The sequence below is a fragment of the Polychytrium aggregatum genome (assembly GCF_025602895.1).
Source record: "Polychytrium aggregatum strain JEL109 chromosome Unknown BJ171scaffold_10, whole genome shotgun sequence".
NCBI classification, from domain to species: domain Eukaryota; kingdom Fungi; phylum Chytridiomycota; class Chytridiomycetes; order Polychytriales; genus Polychytrium; species Polychytrium aggregatum.
Window position 1 is genome coordinate 991,574 of NW_026516212.1, and position 17,400 is coordinate 1,008,973.

At 55.0% G+C, this 17,400-nt stretch overlaps 6 protein-coding genes across 6 annotated transcripts; 4 read left to right on the forward strand and 2 right to left on the reverse strand.

The window, feature by feature from the left end:
* Positions 1-47: 47 nt before the first annotated feature.
* On the forward strand, positions 48-2,932 carry BJ171DRAFT_496960 (uncharacterized protein). The gene is made up of 9 exons (XM_053110243.1): positions 48-138; positions 239-347; positions 575-646; positions 821-892; positions 1,015-1,086; positions 1,192-1,263; positions 1,385-1,456; positions 1,578-2,439; positions 2,543-2,932. Exons 1-9 carry the CDS (start codon positions 135-137, stop codon positions 2,687-2,689), a joined length of 1,482 nt encoding a protein of 493 aa, XP_052968865.1. The 5' UTR covers positions 48-134; the 3' UTR covers positions 2,690-2,932.
* On the reverse strand, positions 2,933-6,837 carry BJ171DRAFT_496962 (uncharacterized protein). The gene is made up of 8 exons (XM_053110244.1): positions 6,654-6,837; positions 6,368-6,442; positions 6,054-6,196; positions 5,855-5,885; positions 5,358-5,641; positions 4,945-5,185; positions 4,667-4,843; positions 2,933-4,462 (listed from the first exon to the last, which is right to left on the reverse strand). Exons 1-8 carry the CDS (start codon positions 6,721-6,723, stop codon positions 2,958-2,960), a joined length of 2,526 nt encoding a protein of 841 aa, XP_052968866.1. The 5' UTR covers positions 6,724-6,837; the 3' UTR covers positions 2,933-2,957.
* A 2,453-nt stretch (positions 6,838-9,290) lies between these two features.
* On the forward strand, positions 9,291-10,672 carry BJ171DRAFT_496964 (uncharacterized protein). The gene is made up of 4 exons (XM_053110245.1): positions 9,291-9,463; positions 9,588-9,880; positions 9,952-10,162; positions 10,274-10,672. Exons 3-4 carry the CDS (start codon positions 9,995-9,997, stop codon positions 10,601-10,603), a joined length of 498 nt encoding a protein of 165 aa, XP_052968867.1. The 5' UTR covers positions 9,291-9,463; positions 9,588-9,880; positions 9,952-9,994; the 3' UTR covers positions 10,604-10,672.
* A 516-nt stretch (positions 10,673-11,188) lies between these two features.
* Positions 11,189-12,179, reverse strand: BJ171DRAFT_496965 (uncharacterized protein). Its single transcript, XM_053110246.1, has 4 exons — positions 12,104-12,179; positions 11,614-11,996; positions 11,333-11,521; positions 11,189-11,237 (listed from the first exon to the last, which is right to left on the reverse strand). Exons 1-3 carry the CDS (start codon positions 12,108-12,110, stop codon positions 11,333-11,335), a joined length of 579 nt encoding a protein of 192 aa, XP_052968868.1. The 5' UTR covers positions 12,111-12,179; the 3' UTR covers positions 11,189-11,237.
* Positions 12,180-13,229: 1,050 nt separating this feature from the next.
* On the forward strand, positions 13,230-14,602 carry BJ171DRAFT_496967 (velvet factor-domain-containing protein). The gene is made up of 3 exons (XM_053110247.1): positions 13,230-13,823; positions 14,007-14,098; positions 14,348-14,602. The coding sequence occupies exons 1-3, from the start codon at positions 13,510-13,512 to the stop codon at positions 14,443-14,445; spliced, it is 504 nt and encodes a 167-aa protein (XP_052968869.1). The 5' UTR covers positions 13,230-13,509; the 3' UTR covers positions 14,446-14,602.
* Positions 14,603-16,046: 1,444 nt separating this feature from the next.
* On the forward strand, positions 16,047-16,970 carry BJ171DRAFT_496970 (uncharacterized protein). The gene has a single exon (XM_053110248.1). The coding sequence runs from the start codon at positions 16,114-16,116 to the stop codon at positions 16,927-16,929; it is 816 nt and encodes a 271-aa protein (XP_052968870.1). The 5' UTR covers positions 16,047-16,113; the 3' UTR covers positions 16,930-16,970.
* The last annotated feature ends 430 nt before the right edge of the window (positions 16,971-17,400 follow it).

Here is a 17,400-nt window from a genome sequence, read left to right on the forward strand (position 1 = left end):
AAAGCGGCCGAAGCACCATTTCGCCGAGCCCATCGCCACCTTCCAGCCCCTCATCTCATCTTTTTCCCTCTGCCGCCCATCGCCCTCACCTCTCCTGTCGATGGGGCTACTGCAAGCACGCCTATATCCCGGCGATGAGTACGCACCGGTTCATTTTCCTTGCAAATCCGTCTGCTGCAATCCTTGGCTTGGCACCGCCCCTCACACCCCGATCTGCCGCTCTATTCGTTCTCGTCAGGTTCCGACTGCACCTTCCTCAACAGCAATTTCCCTGCTATTCCGTTGGCCTGCTGCGGCGATACCAGCGTGGTCAAATGTGACTCGGCTGGGAGCCGGGTTATCAGTCTGTAAGCGAGCTCGACTGTCGATGCCACCAAGGCCGGAGCGCCTGGCTTGTTGCTCAACTTGGATTATAACCGGCACAGGAGCCGCAAGGGGGCGTCATGACTGTGTCGGAGAGGGTCGCTGCCTGGAGGTGCAAGTGCGCTTGTCTCCCGCATGTCTTGCGGGAAATCGTCTCGAACTTTGGGGCATTGCAAAGCCGGTGCTAAATCTTGCATCCTGTTGTCGCCAGGATCATGGGCTCGATGCAGCTGACTGGGGGGATTCCATCAGGCATCAGCACTTTGACGAGCCTGCAAACCCTGTAAGCTCCGCATGCCTATCCGCAGTGGCACTTTTTCGTTCTGTGGCCAGTCTCGACGTATTGGCACAATACTATGAGTCCAAGAGACTGTTGCGTCCCCTGGACTGGTCTCGGGCCGGCAAGTTCTGTGGCTGATTCGTTCTGGCCTTCTTGACCCTCCCCTCGCTACTTTAGCCATATGGAGATCAACAACCTGACAGGACCGATTCCCGACAGCGTTGGTGGCCTTACTTCCCTCCTCTACTTGTAAGCACTGCGACTCATGCATCGCTATGCCCGCCTTGCCACTATCCTCGCGCTCTTCCTTCTCACTCACACTATTCGTTAACCTGCAAACTCACCTCACTCCCCGTTGACCATTGGATCAGGGATGTGCATCAGAATCAACTTAGCGGCCCCATCCCGGACAGCGTCGGCAATCTGAAAAACCTTCAGCAACTGTGAGTGAATCTGCCCATGGCTTCAATTCGTGGCAGCGTTCTTGAACCGAGCATGTTATGACAACAGTCTTGATACCTCGTTTCCATTCCTACCGGCACATGCAGCAATGTGGACGGCAACGCTTTGAGCGGCCAAATCCCCGCCAGCATCGGCCAGCTCACCATGCTGGCCAAGTTGTACGTGATTCCCGAACCGAGCAGGACGGTGCCAAGAGCAAACCCCTTAGTTGTCAATAACCTCAGAGTTGAGAAACTCGCACGACGCTGACATCTCTCATTTGCGTTGCTCCATTGATAGGAATCTCCACCAAAATCAACTGAGTGGCACTGTCGATTTGGACTTTCGTAACCTCACCCTCTTGAAGTACTTGTGAGTCAGCGACCTGACGGGGCTTGAAGCAACGGCCATTGAGCCCCCGAAACTCCTGCAAGCAAGCACCAATGTCTTGGGTCTCTCGTTTGCTCATACAAACTGCTTTGTTTCGCAACAGAGACCTCTCCAAGAACCCCGGCCTCAACGGCACAATTCGCTTGCCCAGTTGCAACCCTCCCTCGGGCAGCCAAGGATGGAACTTTGGCACCCTTAGCTGCACAACCGATCCTCCCCCTCCGCTTCCCGTGGCATCTTCCAACGACAGAACGCCTCTTCCCCTCAGTCCTTCCCCGAGCCCCACCTCTTTGCCACCGACTGCATCGCCGCCAGTAGCCGCAATCGTCGGATCGGCTATTGGTGCAGTCATCCTTCTATGTGCTCTCGGAGCCATCCTCATCTATCGCAAGAGGGCTTCACGAGGAGCAGACCATCATGAAAATCCTCGGCACCCAAGCTTTGGCCAAGGAAGTCAAATTGGCCTGACGGATCTCAGTTCACCAACTGGAATTGAGCCCCCCCTGCCCAGCTCTGGAAGAACCCAGCCTCATAACTCCAGATCGACCGGTGTAGCCTACAGCTTGAACGCCGTGCCGACTGCGGCTCCTATAAAGCAATATGCTGCCTTTTCGACCAATAGCCCTCCTGCTGGTGGCTCTCTCGTGTCCTCAGACGAAAGCAGCGACACACCAACGGCGGTGCACGCTTCCTATCGAGCAAACTACAACCACGTCGATGCTATGCCCACTGGTCTCTGGGAATCCAAGAGTTCATCCCTGCCTCATATGGGCTATGAAAGCAAGCATGTATACAGCCCCTTGTCAGAGGACCCGCGCTCGGCAAGCCAAGCCCCCGTACCCTCCACTCGAAGCAAGGCAAACTACGAGGCCATCGAGTTCCATGACGCCAGCGGCATCGAGATCGAACTCAATGTCGGCGATCGTATCCAGCTCATCCGGGTGTTTGATGGTGAAAAGGCCGAGGTAGGAAACTCCGTAGGCTGCTTGGCGAATCTCGAGAGTATTGCATCATGGTCCATTTGACGATGGCAATAGCTAACTCTAGAATCCGACTCCTTGGTTCTAGGGCAAGAACGAAACCACAGGCGCCGTGGGTGTCCTCCCGATTCACAAAATCCGACCAATCTTCCAGGGTTCCACTCGCCTTCCCACGTACACTTCACTCGACGGCCACAATATCCATACTCAAGCACGAGCCGGAACAGGAATCTAGCACTAGCATTCTCAGTATGATGGTCATAGTGTGAAAGCCGACTTTGACAACAGCGATCGGCCGGCGGGCTCTGGAACTTGATCCTGTGAGCAAACGCTCTACAAACAGCCAGCGGTAACAATGGTAGCGACAAGGGGTCGATCGGAGACTATCGATGGCCGATGCGAAACCATCGATGGGCGAGAGGCGACTCTGGATGACCACTAAAATCCGTGAGATATATTCCGAAGCAGTGGGTGTTTCGCTCTTCCTTCGAGATGCTCCAACATCAGTACCACACGATATCAGGACGCTGGAGGTTATTAGATCGTGGATTGCCGGTCCGATATTGGGTCGTGATTTGGTGCGGGTCATTCTGCTGTGCGACAGCGCGGCGGTGGTGCTGATATCCAGATACTGCCTGCTCGTCCTGCGAGAGGACAAACGCGTGGTTATGCAGACCTGGATCGGAGGATGCAGCGACTGTCTGCCGAGTCGTTGCCCCAGTTGTGCCAATTGTCCCATCGTACCAGTAGTCTTCGTTCCGAAATCGACTGCTGACCATCCCGTCGGTGGCTTGAAGCGGGCCTCTGCCTGGCGTGGACACACTGGATGGACTGAATGGTCCAGGAAGACCAGAGTGGAGGTCGCCCCAGTGCCCTGTGCGGGCTGAGTTGCCACGAGACGCTGTCGGAGGGCCGAAGCCGGAGGAGTGCAAAGCAGCTGTTCGAAGCAACTCGCGGCCGAAAGGCATGTGGGTCGCGGCTCTGAAAGGATTCAGGAGGGTCGGAGAGGCAGTATATGTGGCGGTAGTCCCGGCAGTGGTTGTCTCAGCAGTGGTTGCAACAACGCCTGCGGTTACAATCCCGCTGTTGGCTGCGATTGGCTGTGCCGGCACAGGTCCACGTCCATTGAGTGAAGACGTTGGTGGTTGTATCATCCATGATGGGGACCTCGCTGCAATTGGCGATGGTGTGAGATCAAGATCTTGAGCGGTACCAAGACTAGAAATGAGCGAAAGTGTTCCGAGGGGTAGGGATGCTCCAGAGGGCGCAAGTGTTCCAAGGGGAGGACGGCCCTCGCTCGGTGCCACTGTGAAATGCCAGTCAGACCACGGATCGATTGTTTCTAGAGGATGGTTTTTGAGGAAGTGGTGCTGTGCTGCCCCAGCGAGGGGCCTATGATGGATGTCCTGGCGGTTGATACACATTTCGATCATGCGGTGCAGTGCATTCGATGCTCGCGGGTTGATGCTGTCGAGGAGAGTGAGAATCTCGTTGAGTTCACAAATAATCGTAATCTTTTCTTGGTAGGTGACAAACTCAGTCGTGGGTCCGCCAAGGATAACATCGAGCAGGAGGCTTGCTGCCACTATCGTAGAGTGTGATATGATCGATATTTGAAAGGCGTGTTTGCCGGGACAGAGCGCCGAGAAAGCTCGCATACACCGAACGATGGCGCGAGCACTGGCGACAGGTGTCGGTGTAAGCTTTGGGGATATCATTCGACTCGCTAAGATCCGAAGGCAGTGAAACTGGGCTTGGAGCCAAAAGCCAATGCGCCGTTCACCCTGCGAAGCCTCTCGATAGTGTGGAGGGATCTTGCTCCAAAATCGGTCGAGTCTAGCGGCAGCCTGCTGCCCAATCGACTGCTGCTTGCCAAGGACGGAAGCTGTCCGAGGTCCATTCAAATTGCAGATCATGTCGCCGGATATCCGTCCCAAATCGACCATAAGTGTCAGGAAGCGCCAGTCATCGTCCGCACTTTGGAGATCGAGGAGGGACGGGTCCCAGGCTGTGTAAACGAAACAGCGATAGCGTGGATCAGGACTGAGGCAAGTCGTACTGCTTCAAGCGCACTTCCGCAGCTCAATGTGCGACTGACTGTCGATTCGATGTGCCTGTTACGACCATTGTCGCCTGTTACCGCCCCTTGTCACCCGCTATCACCAGCTGCCTCTCATTGCCGTGCTCATTTTCGCGGTTCAGAAAGCGTTACCATCATCGCGTATCAGAACAGGTCTTCCTGTCAAGAGAGCCGACAGACAATCGAGGGCATACAGAACGAAAAACGTGCTGCGGTTGGCTTTCTGCGCAGCGGCGTTGGGAGGGGGATCGCCCAAGGCATCCATGTTGAGATGAATAGCCAGCTCGACCGCCATCGACCAGGCCAGTCCTGTGAAGCGCAGAAGCAGTAGTGACAGCGTTAGGAGCGGTTAGGGTACCAGGAGCGCTTGGCAAGTCAGCCAACAGTCGCGATATGGACAACGAACGTACTCATATATAGACTGGCGCTTTGCTTGATCGCATCTGTGCTGTCCAAGCAAATATAGCTCCACAGGATCAGCGCCCGGAGAGTGTGGATGTGGGGGTGCTGCTTCAGCTTTTTGATGGATGACCGACAGTGCTGAATCATCGCTTGGCGAATTTCCTCGACGTTTTGGATCCCCATCATCTCCAGGGATTCGTTCTGGAGCACGGCGAACAAACACATTGTCCAAACAAGCAAACTGAAGGGCTGCGATCGGCAGATAAGGTGCCGTGTAATCGTGTTAGATTAAGGCCGATGCAGGGGAGATGCAGAGCGGATAGACAGACACTGTTGCAAAGACGCCGGATACCTTCCCAGTGCGCGGCTACTTCAAGATGGCGGCGGCAGAGTTGGCGACTATGATGCTCTGTCGACTCACTTTGGAATGGGTGTCCGACTGATATTCGTGGTCGAAATCCGGTCTATGGATCATGGCACCAAGCGGCTTGCCGCTGTGGAAGAAGGCCTTGATCAAGACTGATGTTGCCTCTTCTGAAAACGGCAGCGATTCTGCTCGTGGGATGCGCTGGCTGGTCCACGATGCCGAGGCAATGCGAAATTCGATCAGGCCCTGGGAGTTGCGAGGACATTGCTCCAGACACACTCCTCCTCCAAGCGCCGTTGGCCCGAGGTATGTGGTTGCTCCGTTGGCTGTGTCTCGGACTGCCGGCAAGGTGCAGAGCGGCTCATTAGTGCGGTGCCTGGTGGAGCGACTCTTATCGAAAGGCTTGCCGGATCGACGCTGATCTGTGGCTTGCCCCAGTACTGCATCCTCTGCTGCAAACCCCCATCATCGTGCGTGCTTGTCGTTCCATCAACCAGCGGACATGGTTCGACACTCGAGGGATTGACAGCCGGCGAGCGGCGATGACCTACTCGCACAATAATCCGTGCCCCATTTCTCGTCCTGGAGCGGCAAGAGAACGGTGAGTTTGAGGATGTGGTCCAGATATATGGCAATCCCATCCTCCTTCAACCACAACCACGGAACATCTGCCACCGGTATCGACGAGGCAGCCAGACAAGGCGGTGGGCGAACCGAGGGGTGTTTCGTCTCGATCAAGCGGATACGCACTTTGGGCGGGCTCTCGGATTTGGATGGGGCGGGTGAGCCGGCAGAGAACGGAGAGCCGGCCAAGCTTGGCGACCCAGTGAATCTCCCGATGGATAATGAGCTCAGGGGCTGCGGGCCTCGCTTGAGCTGGGGTTGGTGGTAAGCTTTAAAGCGGATCGATTGTCCAACAACAGACATCAATCTCGGGATCTCGTCGAGTCAAGCGCACTGGCGACCGCTCGCTCTGGAGCAATAGCACACAGGCAGCATTGAGCACTGGCAGGCGGGATCAGGCTGGATTAAATCGATCAGCCAACGATCCCATCGGTCCTTACTGCAGCTGAGACCGCTCGCCAGGCAGGGTTTGCACGGTTGCTCGCCGTTGCATTTGTTGTGCTTGGATCGACATGCTGGAGGGGTTGTGGAGGCAGCAGAGTTGGTTTGAAGCGAGAATAGAGATGCGATCTGGCCACAGAGGAGCCGCCCTGGTCATCGAGGAGCAGGCCTCTCTTTACAACGGACAGCGTCGGATATGGACGTTCCGCTCCCAGCAGCAAGCAGGACGGGCTGCATCCCGGGCGGCACAGAATCGATCAAGCATTGGCAGGAGGAGGATCTAACCATCGCATGCACGGGACGTGCGGTTGGGCTTTGCCCGTTTTGAGGGTTGGGGAGGCTGAGGAGACGACATGGCTGGGTTGACGAGAGGCAAACGAGCGACGATCGGCGCAGATGGCCTGGGCAAATGAGGACAGGGAAGGGACGAGAGTGAAGATTCGATGCCAAGGGCTGGATTGGCAACAAGCGGCGGCAAAGAAGGCAAGAGAACCCGTCCGAAAGTGGTTGACCATGGTTGAGTCTGCATGACACCACGATCTCTGTGCCAAACCGGACGGGGCAGAGAGAGCCGGTCCTCGATCCTGGACCAGGCCGTGCATCGGCCTCATGCAGTCCTGCAGGAATGAATGTGGTCCAAAGAGGATCCTTAACCAGACGGGGAGTTCTTGACCTGATCGTCGCCCTGGACACCGGAGCAAGCAGCACAAGATGAATGGGGAGAAGTACTCTCTGATGAGAGTCCGTGGACCAAACCCGAACAGCAAAGAATGAACATGTAAGGTGTCAGGGCCGAGATATGACCGTCCACGACAAGTCCGAGCCATCGGCACACTTGAATAGACGATCTGGGCCACCCAATACTCCAACGACAGAGCGAGCTGCCTGAGTTCCATCAAGACCTGGATGAATGCGACAGTATGGAGCATGTGCATATCGCCCATCATGCTAACCACAGCACCAATACCAATATTGGCCTAGACGAGGAACCATCTCCGCTCGTTCGGTGATATTGAACTGATATATTAGCCATTTTACTGGCAGCATACTCTGGCCACATCACTTGCTCCATCGGGTTACGGGAGCTATTTCCTCGAGATGGACTTGCCAATAACACTCAGTACTTTGTCCATGGCGCTTGCTGCAAGTCCGCTTATATGTGGTTTGGTGCGGTTGATCTGGAGCCATCTTTTGTCATGATCGTGGGTATTCTCATCCTGGAAGGACAGAATATGGGGAGTGTTGCTGCGGGCTTTCGGCTCTGATGCGACGCACATACGGGGACCTGTGCTCGTGCCCGTCTTCATGATCGAGGGTGGGAAAGAAGGCTGGGATTGATATGTTTCAAGGCGAGACGTCTCCATGCCGGGCGGTGGCGCCATCGAAGCAGTTGCTTGAGGCCGAGGAACCAGGTTGCTGTTGAGAATTGTGTTGTATGCAGTGTGAAGTTCAAGAGTATCGAGTTCGGAAGGCGTCTTTGAAGCTCGAATCAACTCAAGAGCCTCGGCCAAGTTGACTTGGTGGGATATTAGGCGGTCAATTTCTTCGATACTATCCTCATCCGTCCAGCTCTCGTGAGTTGAATGCCCAATGTCATCAGCTTGACCTGCTTCCGCTGCGAAGGAGGGTCCGGAGCCGGGCCCAGGCCAAGTTAGCAAAGGATTATGAAAGTGGATGATTTCGCGAGGCATCTTGTTGGAAAGCTACTTGCCTCTCTCGCTGAAAGTTGGGCGGCTTTAAGTAGAAACCAGTCGACATCCCTCGAGGAGTCTTGCGCTGCTCGACTTGAGTCTCTATGATGGCTGAGAGGTGCAATGATCGAATTGACAAGGAACAAAGAACAAGCAGGGACGAATCGCCGGTTAGTGGTCGTTGGCGCTGATCCACTGACAGGTGCCGACTTGGCCGAATCTCCATCCACACTGCACCTGGCTCACAAACGCTGGTCAGGATGATTCATCGTGGTTGGCCTTGGATTCCGTTAGCCGGAACTCTGCCCTCGATCACCTTGGCTTGACTCTGCTGAGCTCCATTGGAACCCAAAACAATCCTGCGGAGCAACTGGCCGCAGTGCGCTGCGACCATAAATATTGGTTGAGCGCAGCGGTCTGTTGCTCAGCAACATGATCAAGTTTACTGTCGGAATATTTTGTGGTTGATATTCCATTGGTGACCGTCCGTCGGCGATCAATTGATGATGATGGTGGCGATAAGCTAACAGCGCACAATGTCGAGGAAGCCGTGTCCAGTTGAATCGCTGGTATTTTCTGGTATTTGCTGGTATGTGCTGGTATGGGCTGGTATGTGCTGGGATGTGCTGGTGTGCCTGGGCACTCATCACCTCGACGGTTTCCACCTGGCCACCATACTGTCTTTGTCTCTCTCCGCCATCGATCTCGGGGCAGTTCTTGTGTCTGATCGAAGCTTTGAGCGTCTCCAAAGTAGATCTACAACTTGATGGTTGGTCCTGGGACATCGTGGTGACAGCCTCTGAACAGCCACTTCATCGAGTGGTCTGGGTGATTCCAGATGTGTATCCATCGGACGGGCAGGATGCGAGATCGTCTCAGCACCGGCGATATCGTTTCGTCGTGATGGCTCGGCTCAAAAGTGACAGTCATTTGAGGGTGAATTCTGTGTCGATCGATGGTGCCCACTGGGGACACCAAGGCCACCGTTTCCCTGGTCGGGTACTCACAGCAATACAGACCCATTCAGTCCAGCAATCACTGTTTTCATCCCTTCGCCAAATGTGCCCGTGGATGCGGCAGAGTGAGTCATTCTTCACCCAATCGGAGCCCTCGGATCGGCGATTGAGCTATCGTGACTCATCCATTGACCCGGATTGGCTCACGTCATCGCACATGCAAACAGCCGCCAGAGTTTTGCTGGTGCCAAGCGGAGAGGGAAGCGGGCAAGCAGAGGGATCACGATTGTCGAGAGCGGGGGTGTAGCTTGGTTGACTATTGGAGGCCAGCAAACCCAATGGAGGCCGACCAGCATCTCGATTACCATCCGGGAGGAGGGCTGCTTCACGACGAACATCTTTCATCTGGCCGTCTCGACGATGGCTTCGGGATAATATCGTCGATCAGGCTAGCTTCTCCTATCGTGCCCAAATCTCCTCGGACTCTTCTCCATCTTCATCGCTTGAATTCTGGCCAGCACCCATACCTAGTGACTAATTTCAATCACCCGCATCATGCCCCCCTCCGCCAGCCCGTATTCCGCTGTGTCCACGCTTTCGTGCGGACTATGCAGACTGAACACTGCCTCTGGGCGCACTCCGGTCAACCAATTTTTCCGGCTGCCGAGATGTCTGGGCGCAACGGGACCAAGGCGGACGGCATACAAAAGTCGGGTATCCAAAGACTTTGCCTCAGCGGCCTTCATCACTGGTGGACAGCACGACTACGGATCGTTACGTCCATCGTACAAATCATTGTCCCAGCTCGCTTCTCGGCGAGGCCGCATCAAAGACCCTTGCCACGACGGTGTTGCCAACAATCTCGGTAAGCTTGCGATCGTGGCTGATCTGTGCCGGAGTGCATGCATTGATCTAACACATGGGCAATTGATCCAGTTTCGCCACCAGTTACATCTGACACATTTCCTTCAACCGGGCTATGAAAATCCAATATCTCCTCAACAAACCTGATGATGAGCCCATCGCAAAATCCTGGGTGCCTCCAGGCCAACGATGGCCGGTCATGGCTGCTTCCAGTGCACCAACATTACATGTGAATGACTCGAGGAGCCACCCTCACGAGTCGCAAGCATGTTCACCGCTGCTGGTGACATGCTCGCACCCACCCGCTCCGCCGGATGCCATCCGCTCCACACTCCTGGCTTCAGAAAGCCGAACGGCATTCACCCTGACCCGTTCGCGACCTTTGGCACCCAAGGATGCAACATTTGGTTTGATTGGTGGGAAAAGCAACCGGGATCCACCCCCAGCTGGATCGAACACCAAGCCGCATGGACGGAAGCTGTTCGCATGTCCTCACTGCTCAAGGAGCTTTGGTCGGAGACAAGAGCTCCGTCGACACTGTCGCTGCGTGCATGCGACAGAGACTCCGTGGGTGTGCCCTGCCTGTCAGAAGGGATTTGGGAGGATTGACGCCCTGAGGAGTCACCTTGCCACCAAGAAAGCACAGTCCGTGGGCTGCCGGTTCATTCTTGGTGATCTCTCTATCCCTCTCATCGTTTCCCTTTCAGCAGTAGCTGTGGTGTAACTCAGGATGAGTGAGGGCTTGATGCTGCTGTCGAAAAGAATGGAGTATATTCCAACATACATTCTTTCACACTCAACTCCATCCCCCACATCCGACGGCTCAATCACATTCACTTCTCCTTCACTCCACTTTGTGCCCGCACACGGCAATTATGAATTATCCAGTTCTTCGACATGAGACTTGCATCTTCCAGGTCTCCTTCTGCTCCCCTCCTGGCGCCACCAAAACTACGAATGCGAACGGAACAGATCCTGGTTTGGAACTGACCGAATATCATCTGGTTCAAAGTAGAGAACGAGTCCGCCAGCGGGGTTTTACCTTCACTCATTCGTGGCTCTGGGAGTCGAGGTTCTGGCACCGACCAGGCACAAAGAGCCTCTAAACACAACTCCTAGGCCTGCTGCTGTGCACTGGATCTGTGCATGTGGAGTCGAGCACCAGAGCCAATTTTTCGCTCGAGTCTGTGCTGCCATCCCGCACTACTTGGTTGTGGCCTGACCAACTCGGCATCGAGATGAGGGCAATCATGTGTATTGTGGTATCAATGTATGTATCTTACATCTATTGGGATGTCTACTGGAAAAGGCTGCCAATATTGTCCAGGTGGAATCAACCTCTTGTCCTGGATAGCCTTCTGCATCAAAATGGGTTGTGTGAGCACAATGTCAGCGAGAATACACCATGGCTAGACCGCATCCCACAGAGTCTTCACATATGTTCCTAAGATACTCACCGAGTTCGAGGATGCTCTTGAGCGAATGCTCGACCTATAAAGCGCTTTATCTTTGAGACGGCCTTGGCGAAGGCTCTCCGCAGCTTGTTTGTCGTCTCTATCACCTTTGCCAGAAGTGTTCCCATTCGCGATCTGGAAAGTTTGATCAGGAGCAATCTCTGGTTGCGATCAGAGAGACTCTCGTCCTCGAAAGAAAGCATGCGGGATCAACGCTGTGATCTTCATCATCAGGAATCGTTGAAAGGTAGGTGCTTGGGCAAGTGCTCAAGCTCGCCACAGATATTATTGAGGAGGACCGGCGTGAGGGAACATAATGGCCCGCAGTAACTCCGGACGAGGCGGACGACAGGATGGTTGCAGCCGTGAGCCATGGAATCAGCTCGCTGTTCACGATGGTGTTGTAGGCTGTTTGGAGTTCGACGGGATCGTGTGTTGTGGGGGCGGTGGATGTGCGGATCATATCAAATGCCTCGATGTAGTTCTCCCGGAGCGACTCTTCAAGGTCAAGCTCCTCGCCGCTCTTGCTATGCGGCCGGTCATGATGGGAGTTACATCGAACACAGGTTTGGGGCTTCTGCCCCATGATGTAGCAGTAGGTGCTTGTGTCAGAACGAGAGCTAGTTGAGAGTGACCAGCGGACGTGGATGCGAATGATTTGAGCTGCATAGCGACGGAGGTGGTGTTCGTTGAGGATCACAATCGGGCGATCGAAAGGCGATCCACCGTTAGTTTTGTATCCGAGGATGAAAGGAGCTGCCACCAAGTACGAGACATATTCGTCAAAGGTTGAGCTTTTCATCTGGCAACCTCGGCTTGGCGGCTGTGGCCATGCCGAACTGGCCGATGAGGGGGTGGGAAGCTGGCGGAGGATCATTGCGGGGTTGCTCCGCTGTCTCCAATATTTGCTCTCAGTCCACTGGCCCGGGTCAAATTCTGAGTCATACTGGCATGGGAAGGTCTGGCCAAACAATCATCAACTTTGATCACCGCAACAGTTACTTGTGTTGGAAACAGAGCATCCAGCCCACAGCCCACCGTTCTTGCAACATGAGCAAGTGTGTCTGGCAGGGCCCGACGCTGGCCAAGTACACAACCAATAGCCAACGCAACAATGCTGTTTGTTGCCCGGATTAGTGAGTGCCCGCCAATTCACCTGGTTGTGATCCAAGTCCAAGTTTATCCGACAGGTCCTGTATCGAGCTGGGTGCCGTATCTGCGCCCAAAGAATTTGCCAGGCTCACTCGTGCTGATTGCCCTGGGCCTTCTGGGCTCATCACGATATGGATCAATCGCCTCGGGGAAAGCCGCATCCCCACCATTTGCAATCCACAGCACCACACACACATCGCGAAATGGTGGGTATCAGACAACGCAGACGACTTGGGGCGCGGATTTGGCTGCTCATCCAGTTTGTCTGCTCGGGTGGGTTGTATGTTCGATGGCTCGGGGATGTTGTTCGTGTAGTCGCCTCGTGCTGTTGTCAGCAATATTGCATCGGCCTTCGTGCTCGCCACTCTCACGAGATAAGCTTCATTGACTGGATCTCCACTTTCGCCGGCAGCTGAGTGATCCCGTATATATCTTGACGATCATCGATCAGCCCACGAGGGTTCGTTGCTCGGGGTTTGGCTCACGGCGTCACGGACGTCCGATCGATCATGTTCCTGTCCTGCAGCTCCTCCGGCAGGAGCACGACGGAAGCTTAGTTTCAGAGCAAGTGTCATGATACCACTGTCATTTGCATTCCCATGAGCGAATGTCGCATTGATCGCTGGTTCGCTTGAACCAAGATTGCGTGTCGCTTGGCACACTTTCTCATCGATCCCTCCAAGCGCCGATGCTGATGTTGATGCAATTCGCCGGTTTGTCCAGTTCCGCGCTTATGACCGAAGCCTCGAACTTTGTTGTTCGTGCTCGCCTCGTTTCTGCCGACGGCCAGGAAGACAGGAGCTTTGTTGTTCCACCCTCACGACTCAAAGAGGTTGTTCCAGTACCGTTCGGACCACTCCGAACATTCCGACCACCTTCATCAGTGCCGGACAATCCCAACCTGGCGATCGCCTTGGCCAACTCGACTCACATCCAGCACACAGATGGCGTCAATCGAGCCGACACCATTGCGCCGTACAACGGCGTCAAGCAAGGCGATGTAGAATCGCCGCCTGGATCGTCGATGGCCTTGGTGGCTCATTTGCATGAGCCCGATCCCAAGAAAGCGTTGAGCAGTGGCCACCGAACGGTTTTTGGCACCACAGAGTCCCCAAATCAACATCTCTCTCCGGGCTGGGCCGACAGCGAGTTGTATATGAGCAGATTGCTGCCATATGCTCAGCACTCACTCTTTGGTGCCCTGATTTCGCCAAGCATCTTCGCCAAAGGTGTCAATGGCACCGAAGCTGGGATCTACTTTGTGTTTGGAGCATTGTTCATTCGAGTCGAGGGGACCTATCGACTCATGTTTGATTTGGTTGATCTGAGCAACGCTCGGTAAGCCTGGCACGATGCCTCGCCCGGTTCGACGCTGCTGGGGCGAAGCGATGGGAATTGCGACGGATGTCATCGTGGCCAAGGCAATGGCCAAGGCTCAATCGCCCTGGTCATCGAACCGCTCAACATTGATTCAAGCTTGGACCACTCACACAGCTCTCATTCTCCTATGGTATGACTCAGACGGTCCCCAAGCAGCAGCTGCCGGATACTCGCGAGCATTCTGTCCACTCCGTTGGTGTCCCACGGATGGAAAGCCTTTCCGGGGATGGGCCGTGAGTTTGTTCCTTCGACATCCACTCGGTTCGCTGGTGGACATTTGTGTCTGGCTGTATTTTGCACTGGTTCGTCAGTCGTCGACGACATAAACTGGCTCACTGCCTGCCCGGGTGGATTGGCAGCTCATGTGCTCTGTGATATCACTTGGTCTGTGAGCTCATTTCCACTGCCTGCTTGATGGTTCGACCTCAACATCTGAAATGCTGGATACTATCATTCCATTCCATCCCCACATCTTGACCCAGAGCCTTCATCGACCCTCAGAGACTTGGTCAAACAAGGAACAAAGGTCACCAGAAAACATAGTCCCGAGAAATCTAACTGCGAAATGAGTGCAGGGTGATTTGATATCTGGCTCGTTGAACGTGATGACCACGGTTCTGTGACTACAGTCGGTCCAGAAAGAGACGGGACAGTCGTAGGCCCCAGTGGGCAAGCCGTGGGATGGTTTCCCGTCCTGGTTGGCAGTCTCTTGGTTTCGTTGGTTTGGGAAGCATGGTATTGAATATACTCGATCGATCCCTGTGTCGATGTGGGAGTGCGGTGCATTCACTCGAGGTGCTTTTTTTTTTTTTGTCTCAATAGCCCACTTTTATTAGTGTGTGCCTGCCCTCAGCATCACTAAAGAGCTTCTACCTCTGGGTCAGTTCTCACGAAGCGCACCATCCTCTCACTTCTGTCGTATTCAACATGTCTGAGGAGGTCGAGGATCTTGTCTATCGGCCCCACGCTGTCGTGGGAATCGACTCCTTCCTGGATAGTGGTGTGCTTTGTGTGGCCGCGGCAACAGAGGCCAGGGGGGGTAGTTGAAGGGGTAGGAGTGGTGGTGGTCGGCTCGGGCAACCAGGAGTGTATTTCGCAAGCACCGATTCGATTATCGATCGATATCCCTCGGACGGCGACGAGAATCACATCCAAACACCTCGGTTGGCCCAAGGCGGTGATTGGGGCCAACCGCGATGGAGGCCAGGGCACTCAATGGTTCTTGATGCGCCGACCCTTGCCAACGTGCTTTGTTTGACCGAGAAGCACGCCTCGGTCATGTGAGAGTCAGGCTCAGCAACCATTCGACAGGCAGAAGTATATGACAGCGAGCCAGTTGGCTGATTGGTTTCGTTTGTGCAGTCTAATCAGCTCTGTGGAGCAAGTCGATGAACTGCCGATTGAAAGGGCACTCGCCAGTGCAGGCGATAACCCCGCATGGCAGCTTTGGCATCTCACCCTCTCGGTGAATCGGTGCATCAGTGCATTCACATGGCTATGGATGGCTCAGCAACGGACGAACATCTGGAATATAAGCTTCAAGGCGTTGTCGACAAGAACCACCCAGTCGGATGTGATTGGGCCTAATCCTCGACAAATGTCTTGTGAGCGAGCTGGATCCGCTCGAATCGTTCAACGCAGCGACAATCGCCCCGATGGGTCCAGCAAAGTGAGGCTGATTCCACTTGCCATTGGTGCTCCTGTTCCCTGCCTCTTCGCTGCAAGTAAATGCGGGCTGACTCATGGGCGATCCGCCGTCAAATCCACCACCCGGGGATATCGAGGATATCGGGGATCTGCCACCAGGAGGCCTCGTCCCTCCACGACCAACTGCTGCCTCAGCAATCATCCAGGCGAATGACCTCGCAAATGTCGGCTTCGGTTTCAGTCGACTGTCATCCATCCCAACCGTAGCGCCGCCGCTCAAGCAAGACCCCGATGCAGACTTGGCATTTGGCTTGGACCCAAGCGCCGCCCAGCCCGATTCCGGAAGGTCGGGGTTGTCGAGCCCGACCCAAGAACAAACCGTGGCCTCGTTGCTGCCCAGCGACAAGGATGAGCTTGCCTCTGGAATCCGCACCAGCCTGATGTCCCGACGCCGAGAATCGTCAACATACAGCTGCTCCTCCGACACAGAGGATCCAGCACAGGCAGAAGCGCCAGCACAGGCAGAAGCGCCAGCACAGGCAGAAGCGCCAGCACAGGTAGAAAAGTCAGCACGGGCATCCGGCTCGCTTGATGCCGCGAGATGTGCAGAAACCCCAGTTCCCACAACCCGCCGCCGGTCGTGGCCGGCCCCGAGTCCAGCGGCAGTCGAGTGTTTCGTCGATCGAGGCCAAGACCTTTGCCCGACTCTGTCGCTGGAGATGGGATGTATTCCGGTGAACCGCAAGGCTCTCAGCGATGGCTCCTTGGATCCCACCATTCGGACAGCATCGGAATGCTCCCTCGCATCATCGCATCGGATGTCAACCGACCGAATGGGTCGCCCGTGCACGGAGAGTATGATGGACCAGCATCAGCATCATCGACGAGACGTGCTCGGCCGAGTCAGCGCAACGCAAAAGTTTCGACAGCTGCAGTCGCTCGAATATTCATCGTCAATGACCTGCTCGGGGCAGCACCCCTCCGAGATTGGCACTGGACCGACAGCCGGCGATTATTCCGACCTTCGCATCCGTGTCCACGAGCTGCAACTCCAGATCGACAGCGTCAAGCGAGAGATTGCCGCTCGGTCCAGCAACGTTCCGCAGGACGATACATCCAGCGCCGAGGAGGGGCAATGCGCCGGCCTCTTTCACAAGATGGCCGAGTTCTTCCAAAGGATCCGGCGGCGACCCGGCGCTGGCAGTGCAGGCCACAAAAGTCGATTGGGCCATTGACTGGGTTGATTGTTCAGACACTGACTGCACAGACAGCCGATGGCATTGCTCAAATGTTCGTCGAGACAGGTTGCTCGTGGTGGCATTTTCGTGGGGCCAAATGGGGCCAAATACACAGTTGCATCAAATGGAGGGCGGCCAACATGAGTCCATCAAAATGCTCCATATCCAGCCGAGTCTGAGGCGGAGAGCTCACACTCCATCGTCGCTGCTGTCCCGAGCACACTCCAGCCGGGATCATTCCATGGCTGGGGAATTTGGATGCGTTGGTTGCCACAAACAACGAAGTTCCAAAGAGAAAGTATTTTGCCATTCATAGTTTGCCATCCACGGCCTACCATATCTCCAATGTTGGTGGTGCTTTGCGCAACTCCTTTTCACGCCGTCTCGAGTTTTGCTCCTGCTGATATTCGCCGCCCATCCAACCTCATTGGCACACTCGACCTGATTCAATCATCAGCTCCACCCGACATATGTGCTGTACGGCCATTTCAATTCAGCGCCAGTGAAACTTGTCGAAGGAACAGTGATTTTACACCTAGCAGTCGACACTGGCATTGTCTTTGGTTTCCTTGGCCTCTCGTCGGTCTCCAAATCCGCCTGACACAATCGCAGCCATAATCCCGCGCGACTATATTCCATCACCCAGTCGG